This window comes from Triturus cristatus, chromosome 7 (assembly GCF_964204655.1).
Source record: "Triturus cristatus chromosome 7, aTriCri1.1, whole genome shotgun sequence".
Taxonomy (NCBI): Eukaryota; Metazoa; Chordata; class Amphibia; order Caudata; family Salamandridae; genus Triturus; species Triturus cristatus.
In genome coordinates this window covers 626,151,316-626,173,496 of record NC_140590.1, presented here as the reverse complement: position 1 = coordinate 626,173,496, position 22,181 = coordinate 626,151,316, and the positions used below count along the sequence as shown (strand labels likewise).

Below are 22,181 nucleotides of genomic sequence, written 5' to 3'. Positions count from 1 at the left end.
AAGAAAATTCCGGATTGCAGAGTCTTTCATATGAGCAATAGAAAATGAAGACAAGGGAAATTTGATCTGAGATAGACTTAAGCTTCAGGTCTCAGTACTCAAACATTAGTCAAATAGTCTCACGAAACAAACAGAAGAATTGTGAGAAGCCTAAACCGAGAAGGACAATTATAAACCATGAGGAGCGGTTGCATCCTGATAGAACCCACAGATTTAAATCCTCTGAGGGGTTTGTGTCTGAAAGAGAAGTACCGCTAGGCACAATGTGAACAGGAGAAGACATCCAAACTTATCAAAGAAGGATCAGATGTCCAAGAAGCAGAGTTCCAAAGCAAGGTAACAAATGTTCAACCTCTAAAATCAGCCTTTGCTATCCAACTGGCACCAGTACGCTAACAGGCAGAGGCATGCCTCTGAGGTGCATTCCAACTCTTACTGCCTATCGAAGTTCAGGTGAGAGGATGAAAGATTCAGTACATACAAATGAGAGTCCAGAGGAACGCCCTTCTAATTGGTTGGCTTGGAAAGTCAATAGGTGTGGTGATGGCAAAGCCAAGAGGCTGCAATTAAAGTATTTTGTTTTTCTAAAAGGGTGTATTTTTTTTTTTTTTTTTTTTAGAGAGCGCACACGTACAAGTGAGCACATATATGCAGTTATCTTCAACTGTTTGTAGAAGCTGAACAAATACAGTCATAGATGGCTGCCCTTGCGGGCACATGCAACTGTTACTGTTTCAGAATGGAATGAAAGCCCATACAAAGATGGCCACCTTTGTGTGCGCACACAAAAGTAGCCATTTTAGAATGAAAATCCCATTTAGAAACCTGGCACTTGCAATGAGATTGCACAGAATGCCATGCACTGCAGGCAGGGCCAAGTAGTGTCTAGGTAGCTGTCAGGCCTTCAGAAAAGTTAAGTAAATACAATTAAAAAAATAAAACATGTCTTGCAGTCAAGGGGACTACTTTTTCAGTGGGTGGCAATAGAACGCAGTCACTCAAGAAATAAAAACAATGCCTGAAGTCATATGACCCACTGGCTATGTTGTAAGCTGTGGCGGACGGAAGAAAAAAGTGAATATGAACTGAACTAACCATGCAAGAGGGCTGGCTGAAAACCTTGCCTATTGTTATTAAAAATAATTATACCAAACATTAAAGTTCGTGGCCAACATCAGACCAACTTCATAAAGGCAGACAAAGAACACTAACCCTAGCAGTTTCCTCCCTTTGTGCAGCAAAAACTGGTGTGCAGTGGTGAGTTATTCCAAGATTGGATTGTTGTACACAGCTATGAAGGTGGTATAATGTTGGGATTCTCAGATTTTGTGGTTCTTACAGAAAGAATTAAAAGTGACGAGGTTATTTAGCACAAGCATTTTTCCGGTCCTCTCCAGCACAGGCAATTGCCAAGCAGTCGGTAAGAAGGCAGAGCAGGACTCTACTGAAGTTCCAAACAATATTGGACAACATTATCTATATTGCGAGTCCAAATGGGTTAACGTATAGCAATAACTGCAACTTCCTACATACTTGTGCTGCACTAGGAAACAGAGCTTTGGAAGGTACAGCTGGGTTTTCTGAATTGGATGCAGTTGTACTCGAGCTTGTGACAGTTGGCCCCATCTGTAGCATAAGAGAAAGTGAACAATGAAATTCTCCGAATAAATCTGTGGAAATGGTCAAGAGTTCAATTTATGAAACCATTTGAATGCCAGGTGCTGTTCTGTATGTAAACCTCACAATATCTGGTACAACACATGTTCTCTTTGAAAGGAACTGCATGAATGAAAATGTGAAACTGCCCCAACCCCCTTTCATTTGTTTAACTCAACATTTAAATAGGTTTATAGTCCAGCTAATTGTCGAAGATACAGAATGCTAAATGGTATGCCAGTAGAATTCTATTCAAAGCACTGGTTGGTTAGCTTATTTACCCTTAAGTGCGTGTGTCGGCCAATGGGCGACACACACACCCTCCCTAGTGTGTTAGTCGATCACTGGCTGAAACCGGGGAGGGTTTAAAAGGATCCTCCAGAGCAAGCAACAGAGGATTAAAAAACAAGCATTTGCAATGCAATCTGTCTCTCATTTACGCAAGTTTAAGCTATTGGCATTGTAAATGACAATGCCTTTTCTTTATGTTTTAAAAACGAAAACAAAAATAAAAGGCAGTTATTTGCAATGTCAATAGCTCAAACTTGCGTAAATGCGAGACCTATTGCATTGCAAATGTTAGTTACTTACTGCTTGCAGGTTTTCAAAACAAATAAAAGGAGTTGTAATTTACAATACCAATAGCTCTCTTGCAAATGCGAGACCGATTGCATTGCAAATGCTGGTTTCATTCTAGGTATCATAAATCCACAAGGAACCTCTGGTGACACCAGGAATTCAAGTGGACTTAGTCTTGCCAGGGTTCAGACCCAGCAGCAATTAAATCCGGACTTTGAAAAGAGTCCCTTTCGGGTCCTATATTCAATCATGACCTTCACTTCAAAGGCAGAAACATTCACCTATTTCCCAGCAATGGCTGTAAAACCCTAAAGGTAATCCAGGTCAGTCACTTTACATATTGACATGTTTTACTTCATCGTGCATTCCCTAAGATTTGTTTTTTCCGTGTGTTGTGGGTTTCTTTTAATTACTCGTGTATAGTGCATGCAGTGAACTCCGTCTCCTAGCGATTTCAGGGCAAGTGTGGCTGTTTGTGACTGGGCTTCCTTAAAAGCTTAAAACCTGACACTTGAGGCAGACTACATGCACATCCTACCTTTGGCCTCTCTGCAGAGAAAGACAGCAATGCTCATGTATGTGCCATTTCGAATTGTAGGTTTGGAAGCGGTGCATAGCTGTCCAAATATTGACAGCATCAAAGGAAAGGAAAAGAAAATGAAGTTCTTCCCGCAGAGTGAGTGGGTTTTCTGTGGGGGAGATGGTGAAGTGGAAGAGATGAAAGGAAGTATTTGCAGGCGAGTAAAAAACATATGCTGAAGAGGAAAGAGATGATATGAAGATGGGCTATTTCAGATTTGTGGGGTTTGGGGAGAAACGGTTTGAGTGTCTGAAAGTGAGAGGCTACAGAGGAAAGCTTTGGAAACTGAGAACAGGAGTTCATTGAGACTCTTGAGGACCACTACCCCTTCCACAGACCAGTCAGTGCTTTAAATGGGCCGGTTCTCACCAGTACTGAGTACCGGCGCTTCAGTGTTCTCCCCTCGAGTACCTGAACTACTTCTGCTAGGAGAGTAGCCGTACTCGAGTGGCCGCTGGGCTCCAACTCTAAGGTATGGATACGTGCAGAGCAAGTGCTGCTGAAAACGAGGTTCAACAAATGAGAGTCTATGAGCTGTGCTGTCATTAGTCAGTGTATTCGTGTGCAGGGTTGCTGCTCCAGCCTTACATTCTAATTGGCAGTTCATCAGGAATGTGGAGATGTGGTCTAACGGCAAGAGGTCCCGACACAAACTGTTGCACTGTCAGGGTGTAAGGCTGCAGTTGCAACCCAGTGCTGAAATACACTGCTTGGTACTCGTGCCGAGATACCCCTCTGAGGGCGATTCGTGCGCGTTCTAAATTAACATGACAGCTATTGACTATCAGAGGTCCTAACACCCATCAGCCAAGTTTGAGTTATACGTGGATGCTTTGCTCCGTGAGCTCACCCTTTCCACTGCTCGTTCCTCCTGGCTCAGTCTGTCCTGCACAGGAGCAGGAGGATTCCAGAGATTCCAGACCCTGGCACACTTCTGCAGCTGTGTTCCTGAAATGAACCCTGGCAGTACCCATGACCGCCAGAAGTTGTGCAAAATAAATCAGTCTCTTGCAACTATGATAATCACAGTGATCTAGTTCAGAGGAGAAGTGTAGAGTGTATCCTTTTAAAGCACAGGGATTACTTTCTAGTAAGTGTTCTGCTATGATTTGGGGAAGGAGTGCTTTTTAAGGTGCTCATAGAAACACACATCTTTCTAGATATTCGGCCCACACTTTATGCGAAAAGAAAATCAGGGAAGCATTTCCTAAAACCATCTCACTGTGGGTAACAAAACAGAAATGAAAAAAGACGCAGGGGAAATGGAGGCAACCTCCGGCTGGCAGACTAGGCCAATAACTCCCTCCACTCTCAGAATGCCCAACGGCGCACAAAACTTAGAAACAAGCATTGGGCATGCAATAGGTCTCGCATTTGCTTAAGTTAGAGCTATTGGCGTTGTAAATGGTGTTGTAAATGACAACGTCTTTTATCCATTTGTTATGGAGTGTATGTGGTGTGTACTCAAGCAAGTGGAATATCTGGGGCAGTCATTTCTAGAATTTACTAATGAGCAGCCACACATCAAAAAAACGCGTTGACCTGAAAACTGTGCCATCTTTTCTCACACACACGTTTTCATCATGGTGACGGACTTTAAAGACACCATTATAATGGCACCTCCAGCTTTGTGTTGTATTTGCTTATTGAAATTAGGCAGCTATTTTCATTCAACAAATGATGGAAAGGCAGGGTAAAAGTCTCCCTGGGCCCCTCTTTGCCTTTTTTTCAACAAAGAAGAAAAGATTGTGTCAAAAGTAATGTGAATTAGAGGGGAGGAGAAGAGAAACCGCTTACGCCCATTCAAGTGAGGAGAAAAAAAACTGGTTGAACATTCTCGCTTCTTTTGAGAGGCACAGCAGCCCCGGCCGGACCTGAATGGGGGAGGCTTGTAAGCCTCTGGGAGGCTGTTGGACAGGGCTAGAGTCCTCTGGCGCACAAAGGGGGGCTCCGAGTGGGCGGCCGGGCTGAACGGCAGGCGCATTTTGAGGGAGAGCGAGGAAGCTGTCAGCAGATTGATTCTGCCAGGGCCATAGAAAGGAGAGTCCTGCAGGCTGGGGCCTGGCCCAGAGCGGTGCAGCTGGAGGAAGAGCAGACCCTCAATAAGTGTAAGAAGGACATGAGGAAAGTTCACTCCATGAACTTGGAGGAAAAGGGGATCTTTGTGAAACCCCCAGCGCAGGAGCACCCGGATCAGAGATGTCCAATGCAGCTTCACTCTTTTACCCCATGCCCCGTAAAACCACTGCAATCCTGCGTTATTGATTAAAAAAGCATGTAAACTAATTGAGGTGCTGCGGTGCTTCTGTGCTGCTTAGTTTGCATGCATTGGCATGCCAATGGGTGGGCACTGCCAAAGAGACCTTTAACAGTAAACACATTATGTACAGTAAGCAAGCACAGCTGAGTTAATAGCTCCCGCCGTTTCACTGCTTGCAAAATCTCCAACCTGAACTGTTGCCCGAGCACGGGGCCACAGTCGGCCCCATCGCCCTAATCTGCAGACAAATCCGAGGCATAGAGACCGCCTAAGGGGGCATTTTCAAAAAAGCTGTCGGCATTGCGCTGCTTCTGTGCTGCTTAATTTGCACCTGGGCGTCAACGCATAGGCGTGGATTTTCCAATGCGTGGGCACTGCCAAAGAGACCTTGTGGCAAATAAATCAAGATTGGTCTAGGGACAATAACCTCAAGAGCTGTTTTGATGTAAACGTTAATGCAGTCACAAACATTTCACTCTAAATGTGAACTGCAAGCACAAAAAAAACAGATTCTTTGAAAATTGCGGATCGTTCGTTCCTCTTCTCAGCTCCTGTAAACACATGTACAATAAGCGAGCGCGGCTGAGTTCATATTTCGCGCCGTTCCCCTGCTTGCAACCTCTCCTCGCTAGAAATGTCGCCCGACCACTGGGCCACAGTCAGCCCTATCGCCCTAATCTGCAGACAAAGCAGAGGTAGAGAGCCCGTCTGAGGCGCCATTTTCAACCCAGCATCGATCTCTTGTCTTTATTGGGCCATGTGTTTCTAATTAGAAACACATGGCCCCATAAGGATAAGAAAGTGCTTTGTGACAGCCGCAAAGCAGACGACCCTGTCTGGATCGGCCGGACGAAAAGGAGAAAGGGCAGCAGCTACAAAACCCCATTTCCAATGGCAGGCCACCGTTTAGCATAAACTGACGCTAGCCAATGGAAAGGAGAGGTGGGGCTTAAAGCTCCTTTCTCAAATCTGATCTATTACAAAATCTCACCCAGCGAGCAACGCTTTGCGCTGCAACGCCAAGCAAGACCTAAAAAAAAATAAAAGGCTGGGGGAAGAGGCAGAAGTGCTTTCGCATCTCTCCCTGCCCCCTTCCACCATCTCATCCATTACACGTGTGGACATCCGTTTCCCCACCGGCGATGAAGTAGACTCAAGATAGGAGCTTGCTCAGTCGGTAAGGTTGGGGGAGGGGCGTGCAATGACTCCCCAGATGCCAGGGATTCATAGTTTGAATGGGGGAGTCTCAGCCCTTTTAAACGATGCCTTCCTGGCACCGGTTCCTGGCTGTAGATCGTGGCACAACGATCCACAGCCAGGAAACTGCACTAGACACCAGAGTTTATCTGGGGGTCAGCCCTCGTGGTGCTGGGTCGACCCCACCCCGGGGCCCTTTCCCTTTCCAGTCACTTTGCATTTGTATCAGGAATGCTGTGGTAGGAAATTTGTTCCAGCCCGGTGATCCCACTTCTCCATATAGAAATGTGAGGAAAACTAGACTTTTTAGCTACATTACAGGTTTTCAGAGGTGTAGGAGAGTGGCATCGACTGCATAGTTGCCCCCAACCTTTTGCGGATGTTTTGTTTTTTTACTCTAGCCAGGCTGTGGCCCTGCTATCCAGGACCCCAGCCTATCTGCTTCCTCTCTAAACCGATGCGAGTACCCTAGGTACATACCAATTGGATACTGAGGACACCCTATCAGCCCCTTGTAGATGGTACCCTAGGTACCCAGGGCATGGGTCCCTCAGAGGCCTACCAGGGGCTGCAGCACTTATTGTGCCACCCCTGGGACAGCCATACAATCTGACACCACCAGACCACTACTGTAGTCTGGGTAGTAAGGTGGTGCTTGCACCCTTTACAGGGATACAGGTACTCTGTATCCCACTTAAGTACAACACATATAGCCTCATAGGTCACCCCTAAAGCAGGCCTTGCTAATCCTACAAGGCAGGGTGCTGAGATGTGTGAGGAGGAACCCCTACCCGAGTAGGGCCCCTCTGCAACTTTGACGAAAACTACTGCGAGGTTGTTTGTAGTGCAGCCATACCATATACTCTTAACCGCATTATAAGTAATCGCGATAGCGTGGTAACTTGAGTGGCTGCACAGAACCATGTCGTGTTTGGTGTCAAACATGTTGGAATCATACCCCCAATCCAGCCATGGGAGAGAGGGCATGATTATCCCCTACTAGAGGGGTGATATGGTCAAAGCGGCAGTTTAGACACCAATTTAAAAGAGCACACTCACCACTAAATGGATGCTACCTGCCACCCACACGACTCTGGCTGCCTGTTGCTGGGCAGGACTCCAGCCACGGCAGCTGGACAGTAGGGATCTTGTTGCAGGGAGGTGTCCCCACCTCCCCGGAGGTGTCCCCACCTCCCCAGACAGGCTATGTGGATTGAAACTGGGTGGGTGCACCATAGGATGCCTTTCAGACTTGCACGTAGGCTTCTCCAGTGCCTACTTCTGCATACACGGCCTGATTTAGACACTCCCCTAATCTCTGGATAAAGGTGGGTGCAGGGTCCCCCAGAGCCTCAGATTAATCTTGGACTTCAAAGACTTGAACCTTCGACGAGCTGCCGCACAGTTGAATGAAGAAATCTCCCTTGGGGTAAAGGAGTTACCCCCCCCCCTGCTTGGCAGGTACCTGAAACACTGCAAGTGACCCGGGTGGCACTCCGCTGCTCCTACGAACAACGAAGACTTCTGCCTACCCTGAGGTGGGTTTCCAAGCATCCCAGAGGCCAGTGAGTGTGCACAGCAAGGCTGAGCACCGTGGACGCCGAGATCCCCAATACCCCAGGACATCGGCCACCTCTTGCACAGCACACGAACCCGACGAGTGGGGAAGTTGTGCTTTGGCCCATTATTGAGCCAACCTCTCAGCATCATCTGTGCCAAAGATGGACGCCCTAGCCCGCTCCGGCGACCCGCGGGCGCATCTTTACGCACTCCAAATTGCTGCCTCCCGCGGTCCCTTGTCTCTCGACTGGTGGGCCCTGGCGGAGGTCAATCTTCACTTTCAAGAGTACCCCTGGTTGCTCCAGGCCTGCTCTACAGTCTCCTCGCTGGAGACCTCGCTCAGACCTAGTGGGTCTGCACCGTAGCGGTTTGACTTGCATGGGTTGCGGTTGCCAAGGCTTAGTGGATCCAATCCGGACACTTAACACAGCAGCGACCCTCATCCTTCGTGGGACAGTCGCCCTCCAGCAGCTGGCCTTCCTGGATGCCTCCTGGAGCCCGTGGCTGCTGACCCAAGCTACCCATCTTCCACCTGGAAGCACCAGACATTGAAGGGCTCTTTCTCCTGAGCCCCCTGGTCACTGTGCCGTGACCCAGACTCTGTCCCCTCTGCTTTCAGGTCCTTCCCTTCAAGATCTACATCTTCAATCTGCACGACATCGACGACGCTTCTTGCCAGCAGCAGTTCTTCACGTTTTTCCATTGAAAACCAGACATCGACCCGACACCGAAAACGACCTATGCACCCGGCTTCCCTGGGGCAGGTAACAGGGGTACCTCTGTACTCTCGTGGGTGTGGGCCCCCCAAGAGCTTAACTTTAAACTCCTGAACTTGAACTCCTGCTAGAAGTGTTTAGATTCTTGCAATTTCCAACCGCGACATTTCCCATAGGGTTTAATAGAGATCCCGACAGTAGTTTGCACCACTGCACGCGTCTCTCGTGGGTCCCCTTCCTCACTACCTTGGGTGGTTTCGTAAGGGGCCAGCAACCCTAAGTGCCCTAGGCACCGTCTGTAGAACTGTCGTGGTTCTTATACCACTTTAATATATGGTTTGGTCCCCCCCTGGGGCCTATGATTCCAGTGCTATTTATTGTAACTATCAATGCTTGTTTGAATTTTATCTTTACCTCCAGCCTCATAAAGAGACTAGTGGGATTGTTCTTAGAATAAATACATATATTTTGAATATACCTGTGTGGACTACTCTTTCATTTGGTCATTCAAGAGGTTATCCATGGTAAAACAATAAGCTTAACACTCCTTCAAGACTTAACAGAAGGCTGCTCTCCACAGCTACCACTAGGATAGCTTTCTTTAAAGGTTGTCTTTTAACCCATCACCTTAAGAGTCGAATTGGACTGGTGCAAGGTGTCCCCTATAACTAGAGGGCAGCATATGCCAGGCCAACTTCTCACAAGAGGATTCTGGGTAAGAAAACGTTTTGGGAGCCATGCCTCCCTGGACTCTGCGGGTGTCTAGTTTTCAGAAATGTCTGGGTTTGATGGGGTTCGCTAGATGGCTGCAGAGTCTGGGACCAAGAAAGAAGGTAACCCCCACAAACCGTTTTGACAGTTCATTTTGATGTTTTCACAATACGTATTGGATCATTCCCGGTCACAGGCACTTGGTCCATCCAGACAAGTGAGGTACCACATTTCCTAGGAGACTGGGAGGGCGGGGTTGTTAGCAGGAACACTGGATGGTAGGATATCTGTGGCGGCCTGCACATTCCAGGACTTTTCTTCATAGCAAAGATTGAGGTTTGCAAGAGATTCTGGGTTTTAAAAACCTGTTTAGAGCCACGCAAGTCACGCCACGAGAGTAGCTTTCAAAAATGTGCGGGTTTGGTAGGTTTCCCTCAGTGAGGGTTTGGTAGGTTTCCCTCAGTGACGGAGTTGGGGCCTAAAATCCAGTTAGCCTCTATGGAAAAAAACCTGCATTCGGCTAGGTGAAATAGGATGTCTCTTAGGTAACGTTTCGGGGTGTTGTGTCGCAGGTGCAAAGTCCAGACACACAAGTTTGGTACCTTTTTATCTGGAGACGTAGGAATACAGAATGGCAGAACATTTATTACCAAATGAACAGCTCTACGTTTGTCTTTCAAAGTTGCTGTATAGTCGGTACACAATGAAAAACAATTGTACGGTGCAGTTCGGTTGTTGGCTCTGGGCACCTTGGGTTCTTGGAGATCCTACAAGCCCTATAAACCCCTGTAACCTGAAGGGTCCTGGGTATATTGTTTTTGAAAATCTGCCATAGTAAGAAGTTACAGATGAAAATGTAGACAAAAATGGCATTTTTTTTCCAACTAAATTTCAGTATTTCTCACTTCAACTGTTACTTTTCATACGAAAACCTTTAAGGATCTGCACAAATGACCCCTTTCTGAATTCAATTCACACCAGTTTCCACCACAAACTGGAAGTTGGTTGAATGGTGACACGCAAAGGAAAATAAGAAAAACAAGAGTCAAAACCCCTACCCACCCACATCCCTAACCCTCCCACCAAACCCAGAGAGTAGTGAACTGGCGTGGTGACAGGACATTGTTGTTTTTCCAAAGGATGCTTATCATGCTAATTATAATTGTTTGTTACTCAATTGCCATGTCTTGCAGTGATAACCGTGTATATACATGTAGTACCTCATTGAATGGTAAGCTCTATACATGCGACATGTACACAATAACAATCAACTTAACGCCATTGTTTCCACTAACTTAATCGCAATTACACAAAGGTGTTACAACTTCTCCTCATACAGAGTAAACCGCACAAAATGTATCCCGTAGCCAGAGAACCATTTACTATGTTCATAAAGCAATTAGGTCTGAAGCTTCGCCCAGCGCTATGGCTCACAACAGCCTCAAGATTGTCTCACTGAATGTACAGGGTATAAATCACCCTATCAAAAGGCGGAAGATCCTGGACTATCTTCACAAACAGTAGGGGGCCGTCTTCCTCTTCCTTGAAACAAAGATAGATTCCAAACAATTCAACTCACTTAGAAATAGGTTCTATAGCGATGTTGCTGGCTCAGATGCAATAGGTAAGGAAAACGGTGTCCTGACTTTAGCAGCCAAAAAAGCCAACATAGACCTGGTGACAAGTGCTCCCAATAGGGATGATTAACTGCTGGGAAGGTCTTAGCAAGCAAATTGAAACTATCCCAGATACTGCTATGCACATACTAGCGGGCGATTTTAACCTGCCCATGGACTGTCTCAGATAGGGATTCATGCTGTTCTTTTCGTACCAACAACTCTTACAAAGCCCTTATCAAACTTTGCACACGTTTTAACTTGACTGACACTTGGAGGTTACAAAAGCACACAGGGAGGGAGTACACCTATTCATCTCCACATAATTCTTACTCACGCATTGATTACCTACTTAATTCCAGTAACGTCGTAGCCAGAATCGACCAAACCTCCATTGAAACAAGGGTGATCTCCGATCACTCATGTATTAGCTGGTCTATAATTGACCCGAAGCCTTTAAAAAAAAAAACTCTTTGGAGACTCAATAATGAAGTTTTAGAGAAAGAATTAAATAGACGCAACGTTGAAAGTGCGATCCAGAATTATCTTTCGGTAAATAAAATTGGACACCTGGAAACTCACCAGATGGGAGGCATTAAAAACCACCATCAGGAGAGATTATTAAAATTAGAACTGCCATGAATAGGGACTCCAATAGCAGTCTTGAAAAACTTGAAAAGGAGATTGCTATGCTAGAAGAAATACATGTGATGTCCAGAGATAACGGTCTTGAACAAAATAGTGAAAAAGGAATAAGTATAATAAAATAGTAAGCAACAGAGCAGGGACATGGATAAATAAACAAAAAGGCATTAAGCTTTGTGAATCCAACAAGGCAAGGAAGAGCTTATCATCCTACTTAAAGTTCAAACTACAGAAGAATACGATTAAGAATCTAATAGACCAAAAAGGAGTAGCTTACTCTGACCCTGATAAAATAGAAATTTCTATGAACTTCCACGGCAATCTGTAAAGTAAGAACCAGTATCTGGACAGCACAAAAACCCAGGAATATCTAAACAAATGCACTGTATCTGCCCTCCCACGATTAAGGTCTGCAAAGTTGGAAAGGTGCCGGGCCCTGATGGGTTTAACACTAAATTTAACAAGTGCTTTTCATCTGCGCAGATTCCACCACTCCTAAACATGTTCAAAGAATTTAGTGACTCGGTCAGATTAACGGGGCACCGGCAGAGGCTATCATAGTAGCGATTCACGTCCTAGAGAACGCTAAACTCACCGATTCACCAACAAACGCAATCACTTTGGATCCCGAAAAGGCTTTCGACAAAGTAGATTGGGCCTACTTGAAAGCAACACTCGATCAATTTAATCTGGGTGAGAATTTTACACGTATGGTAATGGCACTATATTTTAACCCTTCCACCAGGGTCAGAGCAGGAGGGTACCTCTCATCTTCCTTTAAATTAAAACAGGGTACAAGGCAAGACTATCCTCTTTCCGCTCTCTATTCCTTCTAGCTATTTAACCTTTCCTCTATCAACTTAGGAACAATAACCAGATCACAGGGATACGCTTTAACTGAACGGTCAAAATAACAGCTTACGCAGACTACGTGTTAGTTGTTTCCAAGAATGCGGAAGCTGCTATCCCTGCTCTTATGACCTCAATAGAAGAATTTTCCGCAGTGTCTGGTTAGAAGATGAACAAGGACAAGACTGAGGTAAAACTCCTGAACAACCTTGGAGGGATAGAAACCATTGGCAACTCTGGTCTCTTATGGAAACTTAATTGCTTCAAATACCTAAGCCTAGACTTCATGAGAGATCGGATCACCACCCTACAGACAAATGAAAATGCTCTCATCAAGAAAATCTCTTCGCTGTTACATGGTTGGTCACCTACATTTTTATCCTGGTGGGGAAGAGCCGAGAAATTAAAAATGATTACTCCACTTGTTATCTAGCCAGTATGGCTCTCTCAAATGACTTCCTGCGCAGGATCTATAAGCTTTTTAACACGTTTCTTTGGCAAGGTGAGAGACCCAGAATATCAATGAAAAAATTGAAATTGCCCAAATAGAAAGGTGGTCTGGGCCTGCCAAACTTTAGGAACTACCAAACCGCGCATCTTTGTAAGCAAGGTTCTAACTGGCTACTTCCCCAAGCGGACTACATCCCTGTATGGTTAGACATAGAAAGATCAATCAACGATACGCCTTTGGCCGCTCTCCTCTGCATGGATAGATCCTCCAGACCCCACTCAAAATATATTTTACTTAACACTAAAAGAGCCCTATTACGACTGGATCATTTCTCTGTGCTAAAAAATTACAAATCCAACTGGACTTCTCTGGTGCAACACGAACCAGAGGACTGATGGAGGGATGCCCCATTGGGAACAGTGGTCTAAAAATGGCATAAGTCTAGTCAAAGACCTTTTTATAGGGACTCTACTTTTACCTTTTTCCGTCCTTCAGTCCTGAAATGGGCTAAACCCAATAGATTTTTTATAAATTCCTAAAACTAAAATAACCCCGCTTGCTGTGCTCTATAAAACCATCCGACCCTTCAATACTTTCAAAGATGCTACAGCTACTAAAGTCAGGACATACAGTCTCTAAAAATATACAAACTCCTATACCCTAAGCCTCGCAAATCTCACATGAAGTGTGATGTAAAATGGGAATCCTAACCCAAACTCTAGTAAAATCCTATTCGACTGGTACATACATATCACCCCTTTCTCGAATAAAATCTCTCCAATATTATCGCAAACCAAGCTTATGATAATAAATAGGACATATTGGACCCCAGAGGGGATCTTTAAACTGAACCTTAACGAGAGCCATACATGATGGAATTGTAATTCTCATGTTGGTAACCTTGCCCACATGCTCTTCCATAGTCCCTCCAAGGGAATTTTCCTATACCTGACTAGGCTTTCTGGACCCAAAGATCAGAGGAGAATGATCGTTATTTGTTGGATCTTATGCTCACTTTAGCCAGTAAAATTGTTCTGAATAAGTGGAAAAACTCCAAAGAAGTCTCCTTTAGGTTGTGGCAAGAATGGTTATCCTTCCTTAGAGGGGCTGACAACATCGCACTTCACGCCTCTCCCTGGTGTAAGTCACATAGGAAACTATGGAGGTCCCTTGACTCCTTTTGCTTCATGTACGACCCACAGTGAAAATTTCCAATTTCCTATAATGCAATACTTAACCCCTTGTGTGCCCATGACGAGCTGGACTCGTCATGGGCCGCGGTTGCGCTGTGCCCATGACGAGTCCAGCTCGTCATGAACCCCGCCTGCTAATGCAACGGCCGGCACAGGGCGGGGAAAGGGCGTGGTACACAAGGGGTTAAAGAAGCTATACCCTCTGGAGTACACCTGTACTGTATTGCATTTCCTATTATGTGAAAACTGCTTGATTGACCATCTATATGTCTCTCCAGCAACTTCCACGGAAGTGGTCTCAATTTCCTATCATGCAATACTTATAGAATGCTATATCCTCCGGAATACAACCGTACTGTACTATATTTCCTAGTATTGCACATCTGACAACTGCTTGTTTGATCACCTGTATGGCTATCCAGCTTCACAGCGACTTCCACGGTAATACACTTGAGTAACTTATTGTTTTCTACTATCTTTGTATTTATGATTTTATTCTTGCGTTTTCATTTTACCATGGTACCATTATGCTTCATTTGTTCTTTTCTTGAAAATTCAATAAAAACGATATGATGAAAAAAATATAAGAATGGTAAGTGCATCACGGAGGGAGGTGCAGAAGCAGCACATTAAGGAGCACAGGGCGTTCTTATCACAAAAGAAAGTAGCTCCCTAAAAGTGAGCAGAGGAAAGGCGAGTAAACTGGAAATGCTCTAGGGGAGGGACATATAAGATGGATACGGTAGGCTATCGAAGAAGCAGAGAGATCAAGAGCAATAGTAAAGCCAACCAATAGTAAGCAATAGGCAGGTTTCAAGCCAGTCTATGATCTTGGCAAGTCCACAATACTTTTTTGCAATCAGATGCTGTGCTATTGGTTAGGCTGGACCTAAAAATAACCCCTTCATTTACTATTTTCTGTAGGTTTTTGGTATCTGAGGCCTCGGCATTCGACCCGAGGTGATGGGATGATAGTCTGGGTCCCTAGTCTCAAAGGATGTCAGGTGTCTGTACGAGCCTAACCGTGGTAATCATTTCTTGCCATTTAGTGGTTTTCCAACCTACAGCACTGCATTTTTGGACAGTATTTGAAGTCCACCTAACTTTAAGAGAAGTGTCTCGAAGGAAAAAGAAAAAAAAAAAAAAAAAAAAAACTTATATTTTGTTCTTATGGACTGATTCATAGGAAGGGCCTCAACCTGGATCTTCAACTGAACCTTCACACCTGGCAAGTAATTAGTGTTTATGAAAGAAAACTCTGCAAATCATGTTCCAGTATCAGTGTTTTTGGCCATAAGCAGAGACTGACAATAGTGGCAACTATTCTCAAGGAGCAGGAAGGAGTTGGACTTGGGGAAACAGGGTTTCTAAACTATTCTATAACAGAACCTAAACCAACATTATTTGAAAACAGAAAGAAAAGCAGGAGATCAAGCTATGGTCACGCAACATCTGGATCAAAAAGTAGATCACAAAAATGTAAAGTCTTCAAATTTCAATAAATCATGGAGTAACAGTGGACGATAAACAGAGCATCTTGAAGTATATAGGGCACAAAAAATTGCCACCACGTCAAGAACTAGAATACAGGAGAGAAAAAAAAAATCTTTCACCATGCTTCAGTCAAGATTACGTTAAATGGAAGAATGTCTGAATTTTATCCCTTTGAGAATGTTTTTATTTAAGGATGGATGCAAATAAACGACATCAAAAATGTCATGACTTTACAACAGAAGTACGATTTTCAGACTAAAAAACGTAATTATGATTTTGTCAGCTTACCTGCCCTGCACTGGGGAAGAGAGGCTTAGTAACTGGAGGCTGAGGGTTTGGTACAGCTACACCAGGAGCTTGAAGTCTGCTAACACTGTGAGCACTCATCTGTTGTGCCTGTGTCATTGGAGGCATACTGGATCCAGGTCGAGGGCCAACAGGTGGTGGAATACCTAGGAAAAGAAGAAAATTACTCAATCTTAGACATAGGGGGTACATTCCACAGTTAAAAACCTCAGTTCCAAAGACGGTCACATTCATATTTTGTATACCTTTGCAATGTAACAAGAACGCAGCTAGTCTTGCCTCTGAGTAGAGATACTTTCAAGTGAAACTTTTAAGCACTGACTCACTTACCTACATTTATACTGCAAGACAAAAAGCACCAAGGTAAGGTTATCCCACTCAAACCTCATGGGTGTGGCATAGGGAGATGGTTGACAAAACGGGTGGGCCTTTTCAACTGTCAGGAAAAGTACATTCCCTATTCTTCTGTTATTCACAATTTTAAAACCAACATCTGTGTGAGAAGTAGTGTCCACTTGAAAACACAATAGCACTCATTGACAGTTTTTTTTTTTTACTTATGTGAGAGGCACTCCAAGAATATCAAATGCCAAGCTAAAGCAGTTTGTAGCAGAGACCTAAAAAAGGGCCAGTGTTCGGGAAAATAGGAACACATCTAAGTAGAGGTATGTCTCCCATAAACCATTTAACCCTTTTCATATACACTTCACACCAATTAAGAAGTCTACATTTTAAATACCTACGCCGACTAAATCATTATTTCCTAATGTTTGGCAGGTACTTTGCAAAACTGACGGAAAGCATGCAAGCGTGAGAGCACCCAGTCACTGACCCATCTAGGAAAATATCAGTATAAGAAACGCATGCAAGTAGCCATGTCAACTATAGTGCAGCAAAAGAAAACTCACTTCAACGTACAAATGTGTAAAGCATATATAAATATTTGTTGCCACTGTAGCTTTGTGTAGACATTCACAGGTAAAGTTAGCCATGGTAGGCTACCCGACGAATGACTACGTGGCAAGCAGAAACTTCTTTAGTGGCCCATATTCACAACCACTGCTGGTTTCCTAAAAAGGACAATGCTATTTGGCAAGTTTAGCAATCGTATGCAACTTCAGTTTTTAGATTAACTTACCTGGTGGCAAGCCAGGCATCATAGGTGGAATTCCTGGTCTATGGTGCATCATCCCACCCATCTGCATCATCCTATTAAGACAAATGTTCATGAAATGGACAAAGATGCCAACAGAAACCAAATTCAACTTTGTAAGGCATGAACTTAACCTGAGACAATATCGTAGACTTTTGAACAGCATTCAGAACATCTGATAAGACCTTTAAATTCTCTACCACTTTTTGGAAAGACAGAGGATACATCGCCTTAAATCAAAGCAAAGACACTCCCCTTAATAGGGTGGTCAGTAATTTTCTACAACCAAGTCACAAGATAGGTGAATGAGGAAACATTTAGTGGCAGAGGCCTGCACTCTGAAATCTACACTGAGCGTTATTTTTTTACCTACCCAGGATGATGCATGCCCTGCATTACTGGTGGCATTCCAGACATCAACGGTGGAACACCCCCCATCAAAGGTGGCAGACCTAAAAATTGAATAAACATGTGATGAAGTTACCTTGATCACCAAATTACTTTCAAATTGAAATAGTTTAAGAATTCGCTTTACATGTGTCAGTGAACTAGAACCTTCAATACGCTACAAAAAATAAGTCAAAATGTTACCACACGCATGTACAATTAAGAATACTGAACCAAATACCCTAATTTAGTGAACTAATTTCAAAAAGGTTGAAATTAAACCTGGAGGCATTCCTGGGGTTCCTCCAGGCGGCAATCCTGGCTGGGCCATGGGTGGTATGTAAGACTGTTGTGCTTGCAAGGGTTGCTGATATGATGTTGAAGCAGGCGATTCATCATCATCATATTCATCAGAGTCATCTTGTTTCTTTTTCTGGTTATCTGTTAAAAACACAACATAACATACTGCTGTGAAGATTTGTGAGGCATGAATCACTTTCAGAGATTCTGCAAGAATTCACAAGTGACTAACAGGAAAAATAGAGGCCTCTATTAAAACATGTATCCAAAAGTTAATACAGTATCCCCAAAAATAATCACAATCCCCTCAAATCCAAAATCTCAACATGAACTAATTTAATTTTTTTGCATCTTCTAAACAGGATCCGGAAAGGAAGGGGCAAGCCAAAGCATAGAAAAGTCATTACCTTGTGTCTTCTGATCAAGTAACCGCCTCCTTTCATCCATATCCTTTTCAGGAATGCCTTCCATTCCATAGATTTCCAGTTCAATATCCGTCCTTCCAGGAATTGCATTTGGTACAGCGTCTATAGTTTCTTTGTGAACCTAAATACAAAGATATACAGATCCAATATTTGTATTTGGGACAACCGCAGTTTGTTTTGCTCTAAACAAAGGCACTCTTGTACAAAGTGTACGCTAGCAATAAATGCTGCCGATTTATAGACCTGCACATAGAAACGCACACGCCTCTGAGGAACAGGCTCGGATGCTAGAAATGCTCAAATAAAAATAAAGTTGCACAAGCATTATCTAATTATTGATTTTTATCATTTTGGGTCTTAACTTTTTCTTTAACGTACCATTTTCTTATCCCTGTATGGAGTCCTTGTGATGTTCCACCGAGTTTGCTGCGAGTGTGTTGCACAAATACTTTATACATTGCCTCCGACGATAAGCCTGCCTGTTCCGAGCTAAGCTACCAGAGGACGTGCACAAGTTATCTTTGGAGTTTAACCTACTTGCCCCAACTAGAGCGGAGGGTTGTGTCTGGATTAGGTGCATACCCCAGCCAACCAGAAGCAAGTTACATTACACACGGCCAGGTTAATTTCTTCCAAGTGCGCGGAGATTAGGCGATATGGACGTCTTCCCAGTTTATTCATTATTTCCCCTCCACCTGACAAATGGGTAGCATTTTGTTGTTGTCGCCATGTCCAACGCGCATACACCCTAGGGGCTGGGACAAAGGGTGGGCAGGGACTAGATAGTGAACGGATGGTGCAAGCAGTGTTTTGAATGGAAAACTCTGTAGAAGGGCATCTGGTGAATAGAGGCCAGAGGGAGGAGACTAGAAAATACTTCACTGCTTTTTCTCCATAGGCTGTTCGATATGCTAGTGATGCAGTCGCACACAATGTTATAGTGCTGTTGACTTGCATTAAGTTCAACGAAAACTAGTGTCCTTAATGTCCATGTGAACAAGGGTATCAAGTGACCTTGGAACAAGTATTCACATGGAACTAATTTGAAGAAAATATTTTACAAACAGAATTTTCTGTGTGGATTCAATCCATACCAGTATTTAAATTCAAATGTGTGACACATTTCTTGACTTAATGTAGACATGAATTAAAACATATGGCGGATGTGTAGTTCTGAAAATGGAGTTTAACACTGGTCTTCCTCAGGCAAACTGAAATAGGTGAAGCCACTTCTGAACCTAAAAACGGGAGATCTACTGAGATGGGTTGTACACAGTATACTATAGTGTTCTTTCCCAATGAGGAATTCCACTGCCCAACCCATACTCTATCAAAGTGCGAGCAATCAAAAAGCACATGTACCTACATTACCAAATGTGACATCATGCTGTTATCTTGGGGAATAAACAATGCCTGCAAGTGTTCTTGTGCACAAAGAACAAGTACTAGAAAAAAAAGCATTACCCAACTAAAATAAAAAAAATATTGCAAATCCTCCAGGTGGTCATCTACAGGGTGGGTTACTAAAAAAATTAAAATCTGACAATTCTAATGCACATCATTTACGAAGGCAGCCATGCTGCTGGGCCCATTATTTGAATTACAGGAGCTATATTTGGGATTAATATTTTGTACAATGTAGTTATAGAAAAGACAGCTGTGCTGGAGAACTTCATGCCTAAACTTTATAAGTTACATAAAGAAGGCATGCTGCAATAAGTAAATCAGAGTTCAATTTATCATCAAAAGCACCACAGCATTCGATTATGACCTAGTCTGAGCAAAATGCTAGTTTTACAAAACAGTTTTGTAAATGTGTATGTGCCACGAAAACATACTGTTGCGAGTGATTTGTACACCATGTAGATGCTAAACCATGGGTGGACAATATAGGTAAAGTAAAGCCACATCCATGCCAGACTTCAGAAAACCAACCGAATAAAAAGGAGTGCCATCCAGATTCAATGCAAGTAATTTTTGTGTGCATGCCCTGAAAATGTGGCAGGATCGGACCACTCAAGACCTACATCAGTCACCTCTGTCCTGAACAGTCAGATAAATACAACCAAACTTCCAATAAAAAAGGTGCCATCAAATTGCACCCTTTTATGGTTTCTGATTTAGAATGTATGATTCCCAAGGCATTGCTGAACCACATTTACATTATATCAATTTCATTAGCACTTACCTGCATACAATGGATCGCTAAACCAGGACCGGTATACAGTTTTTTATGACATATGTGGCATTTGAAGTGCTTTGCTTTTTGATGCTGTATAAGAATTTTCTCGTCATCGAAATCTCTATTGCAATACCTAATTTGTGAACGTTAAGGATAGCAAGTTAATTACAAAGTTGAAAACACAGATTTATTGGGGGAAGAGGGGCCACCAGCATAGCAGAGACATTACAGAACGAGCTTTGGCAAAGTTTACAGGTTTCACCTTTATAATGTGAGGGTCGAGCTGATGGCTTTGCCAAGGTTTGCCTGTAAAATATTTGTTTTAAAGTTTTTTTTAAAGAAACACACACAAACAGGGGAGAAAAAGCAAACGTGCAGCATTTAATACTTATCTTAATTGCATGATTAAACTTAAACGGAATTTAAAAAGAATAAGGAAGAGTCGGAACGTAGAGGGAAATGTTAGTCAAGTCTTAATTGGTTTCCCCCATTTGATTCTCGAGAGGGAGAGTTGCAAAGTTAATCAATGGTAAGCAAAAAGTCCACTGCAAGTCCACAATGGGTAATTTGCATCCTAGGCAAGACCTAAAAAGTTCCCAACAGTTTACAATAGTCAAAAAAAGCTTACAAACCAAGCAAGACAAGCTACATTAGCGAGAAATGCATTAGTATGAACAAAGACTGCATAGCAAACACACCCTTGCCCAATATAAAAGACTGCAACGACCTATTTACCGACATTTCAGAAAGAGCAAGTGTTACATTCCTCATGCTAGTAAACACACTTATCACAATGAATGAAGCCTAGAAACGTTATATATGGTGAACCATTTCTGCCAAAGCTAAGAAAGTAGATTGCCACCATCTTTGAAAGTCTGACTAACACCCACCACTTCATGAGAACAGTCAGAATTACAAAGCCACATATTTCAGCACTTATTTTATACTAAAGAAAACTCTACCCGACAATGTAACCAGAGAGGAAAAAAAAGTCTCCATCACTGACTGAGAAAAACAGTTGAACATTCTACTCCGGCAACTCATTCAAAATATAGAATGCTCTCAGGACATTAGAAATGCTCATCCACTACAAACCTCCAAAACACTGAAAATAATTGGTTCCCCGTGTTTTGTTTTCTGAGCGCCGTCACATTTGGACCATCAGATACTCAGATGAACCTACTTGACAAACGCCTTCATTTTGACTATTTATTTGATCTTCCTGTTCTTTGTTCTCAGTCCCATCGCCCCACACATCAATATATTTCAACAATACTGTGCATAACCCTCTACACATCACCCGTTCTTTTCCACTTTTACTTAATACAGTAACTTTACATTTTATCTTTTGTTAAAAAAAAATGCAGCTTTAAATTGATCAAATTCGCTCCCTCTAGTCTAGAATTACAAATCTACAGTGCTACGAAAAGTTGGGCACAGTAACTTTCCACATCTCCCTATAGTGATACTAGTATATTAACCCATAAACCAATTCCAGTTAATTAATGCAAACTGTTTTGGATACCTATGGGTTCATTTGTAGGTCAAGCCTGGGCAGCGCATACGCTGCTCTGTGAGGCATGCTGTTTTCAGGTAGGGACTTGAAGCTCCACTCATCTTTTCAATTGGCTCCTGTTACTGTCCTTTCTAAATCATTGCATTCGATTCCTGAATAGGCTTAGTAGTCCCCTCCTTGGTACAACCATGTCTGCATTTGTAACCGCCCACTAGGGCTGGACTTTTTACTTGTGTTACATGTTCTGCTTTATCTAGTCTGAGCACTATTTTATTTAATGGTTTTCCCCTATTCCACCCACGACAGGCGTTCCTACAACGCGGCACGCCACCTGCTTCTATATTTTAATTAGTGATGGCGGTCTGATTCAACTATAGCTGCCACGCGTCTTTATTTACCTTGGCA

General features: G+C 43.4%; 1 protein-coding gene across 3 annotated transcripts in view; it reads right to left on the bottom strand.

Annotated features, from left to right (window-relative positions):
• ZNF207 (zinc finger protein 207) overlaps nucleotides 1-22,181 on the bottom strand; it is a 55,272-nt gene that overhangs the window by 17,073 nt on the left and 16,018 nt on the right. For 2 of the 3 annotated variants that reach the window (XR_014966565.1, XM_085617228.1), the window contains exons 2-8: nucleotides 20,267-20,393; nucleotides 18,061-18,199; nucleotides 17,636-17,794; nucleotides 17,340-17,418; nucleotides 16,952-17,022; nucleotides 15,796-15,959; nucleotides 1,534-1,626 (exon numbers count right to left, since the gene is read on the bottom strand). Coding sequence is in view for 2 of the 3 variants with exons in the window: in XM_085617228.1 (XP_085473354.1) it covers nucleotides 1,534-1,626; nucleotides 15,796-15,959; nucleotides 16,952-17,022; nucleotides 17,340-17,418; nucleotides 17,636-17,794; nucleotides 18,061-18,199; nucleotides 20,267-20,393 (832 nt within the window). In the remaining variant the exon portion in view is untranslated. The remainder of the gene's footprint in view (nucleotides 1-1,533; nucleotides 1,627-15,795; nucleotides 15,960-16,951; nucleotides 17,023-17,339; nucleotides 17,419-17,635; nucleotides 17,795-18,060; nucleotides 18,200-20,266; nucleotides 20,394-22,181) is intronic. The other variant, XM_085617229.1, reaches the window with a different exon arrangement.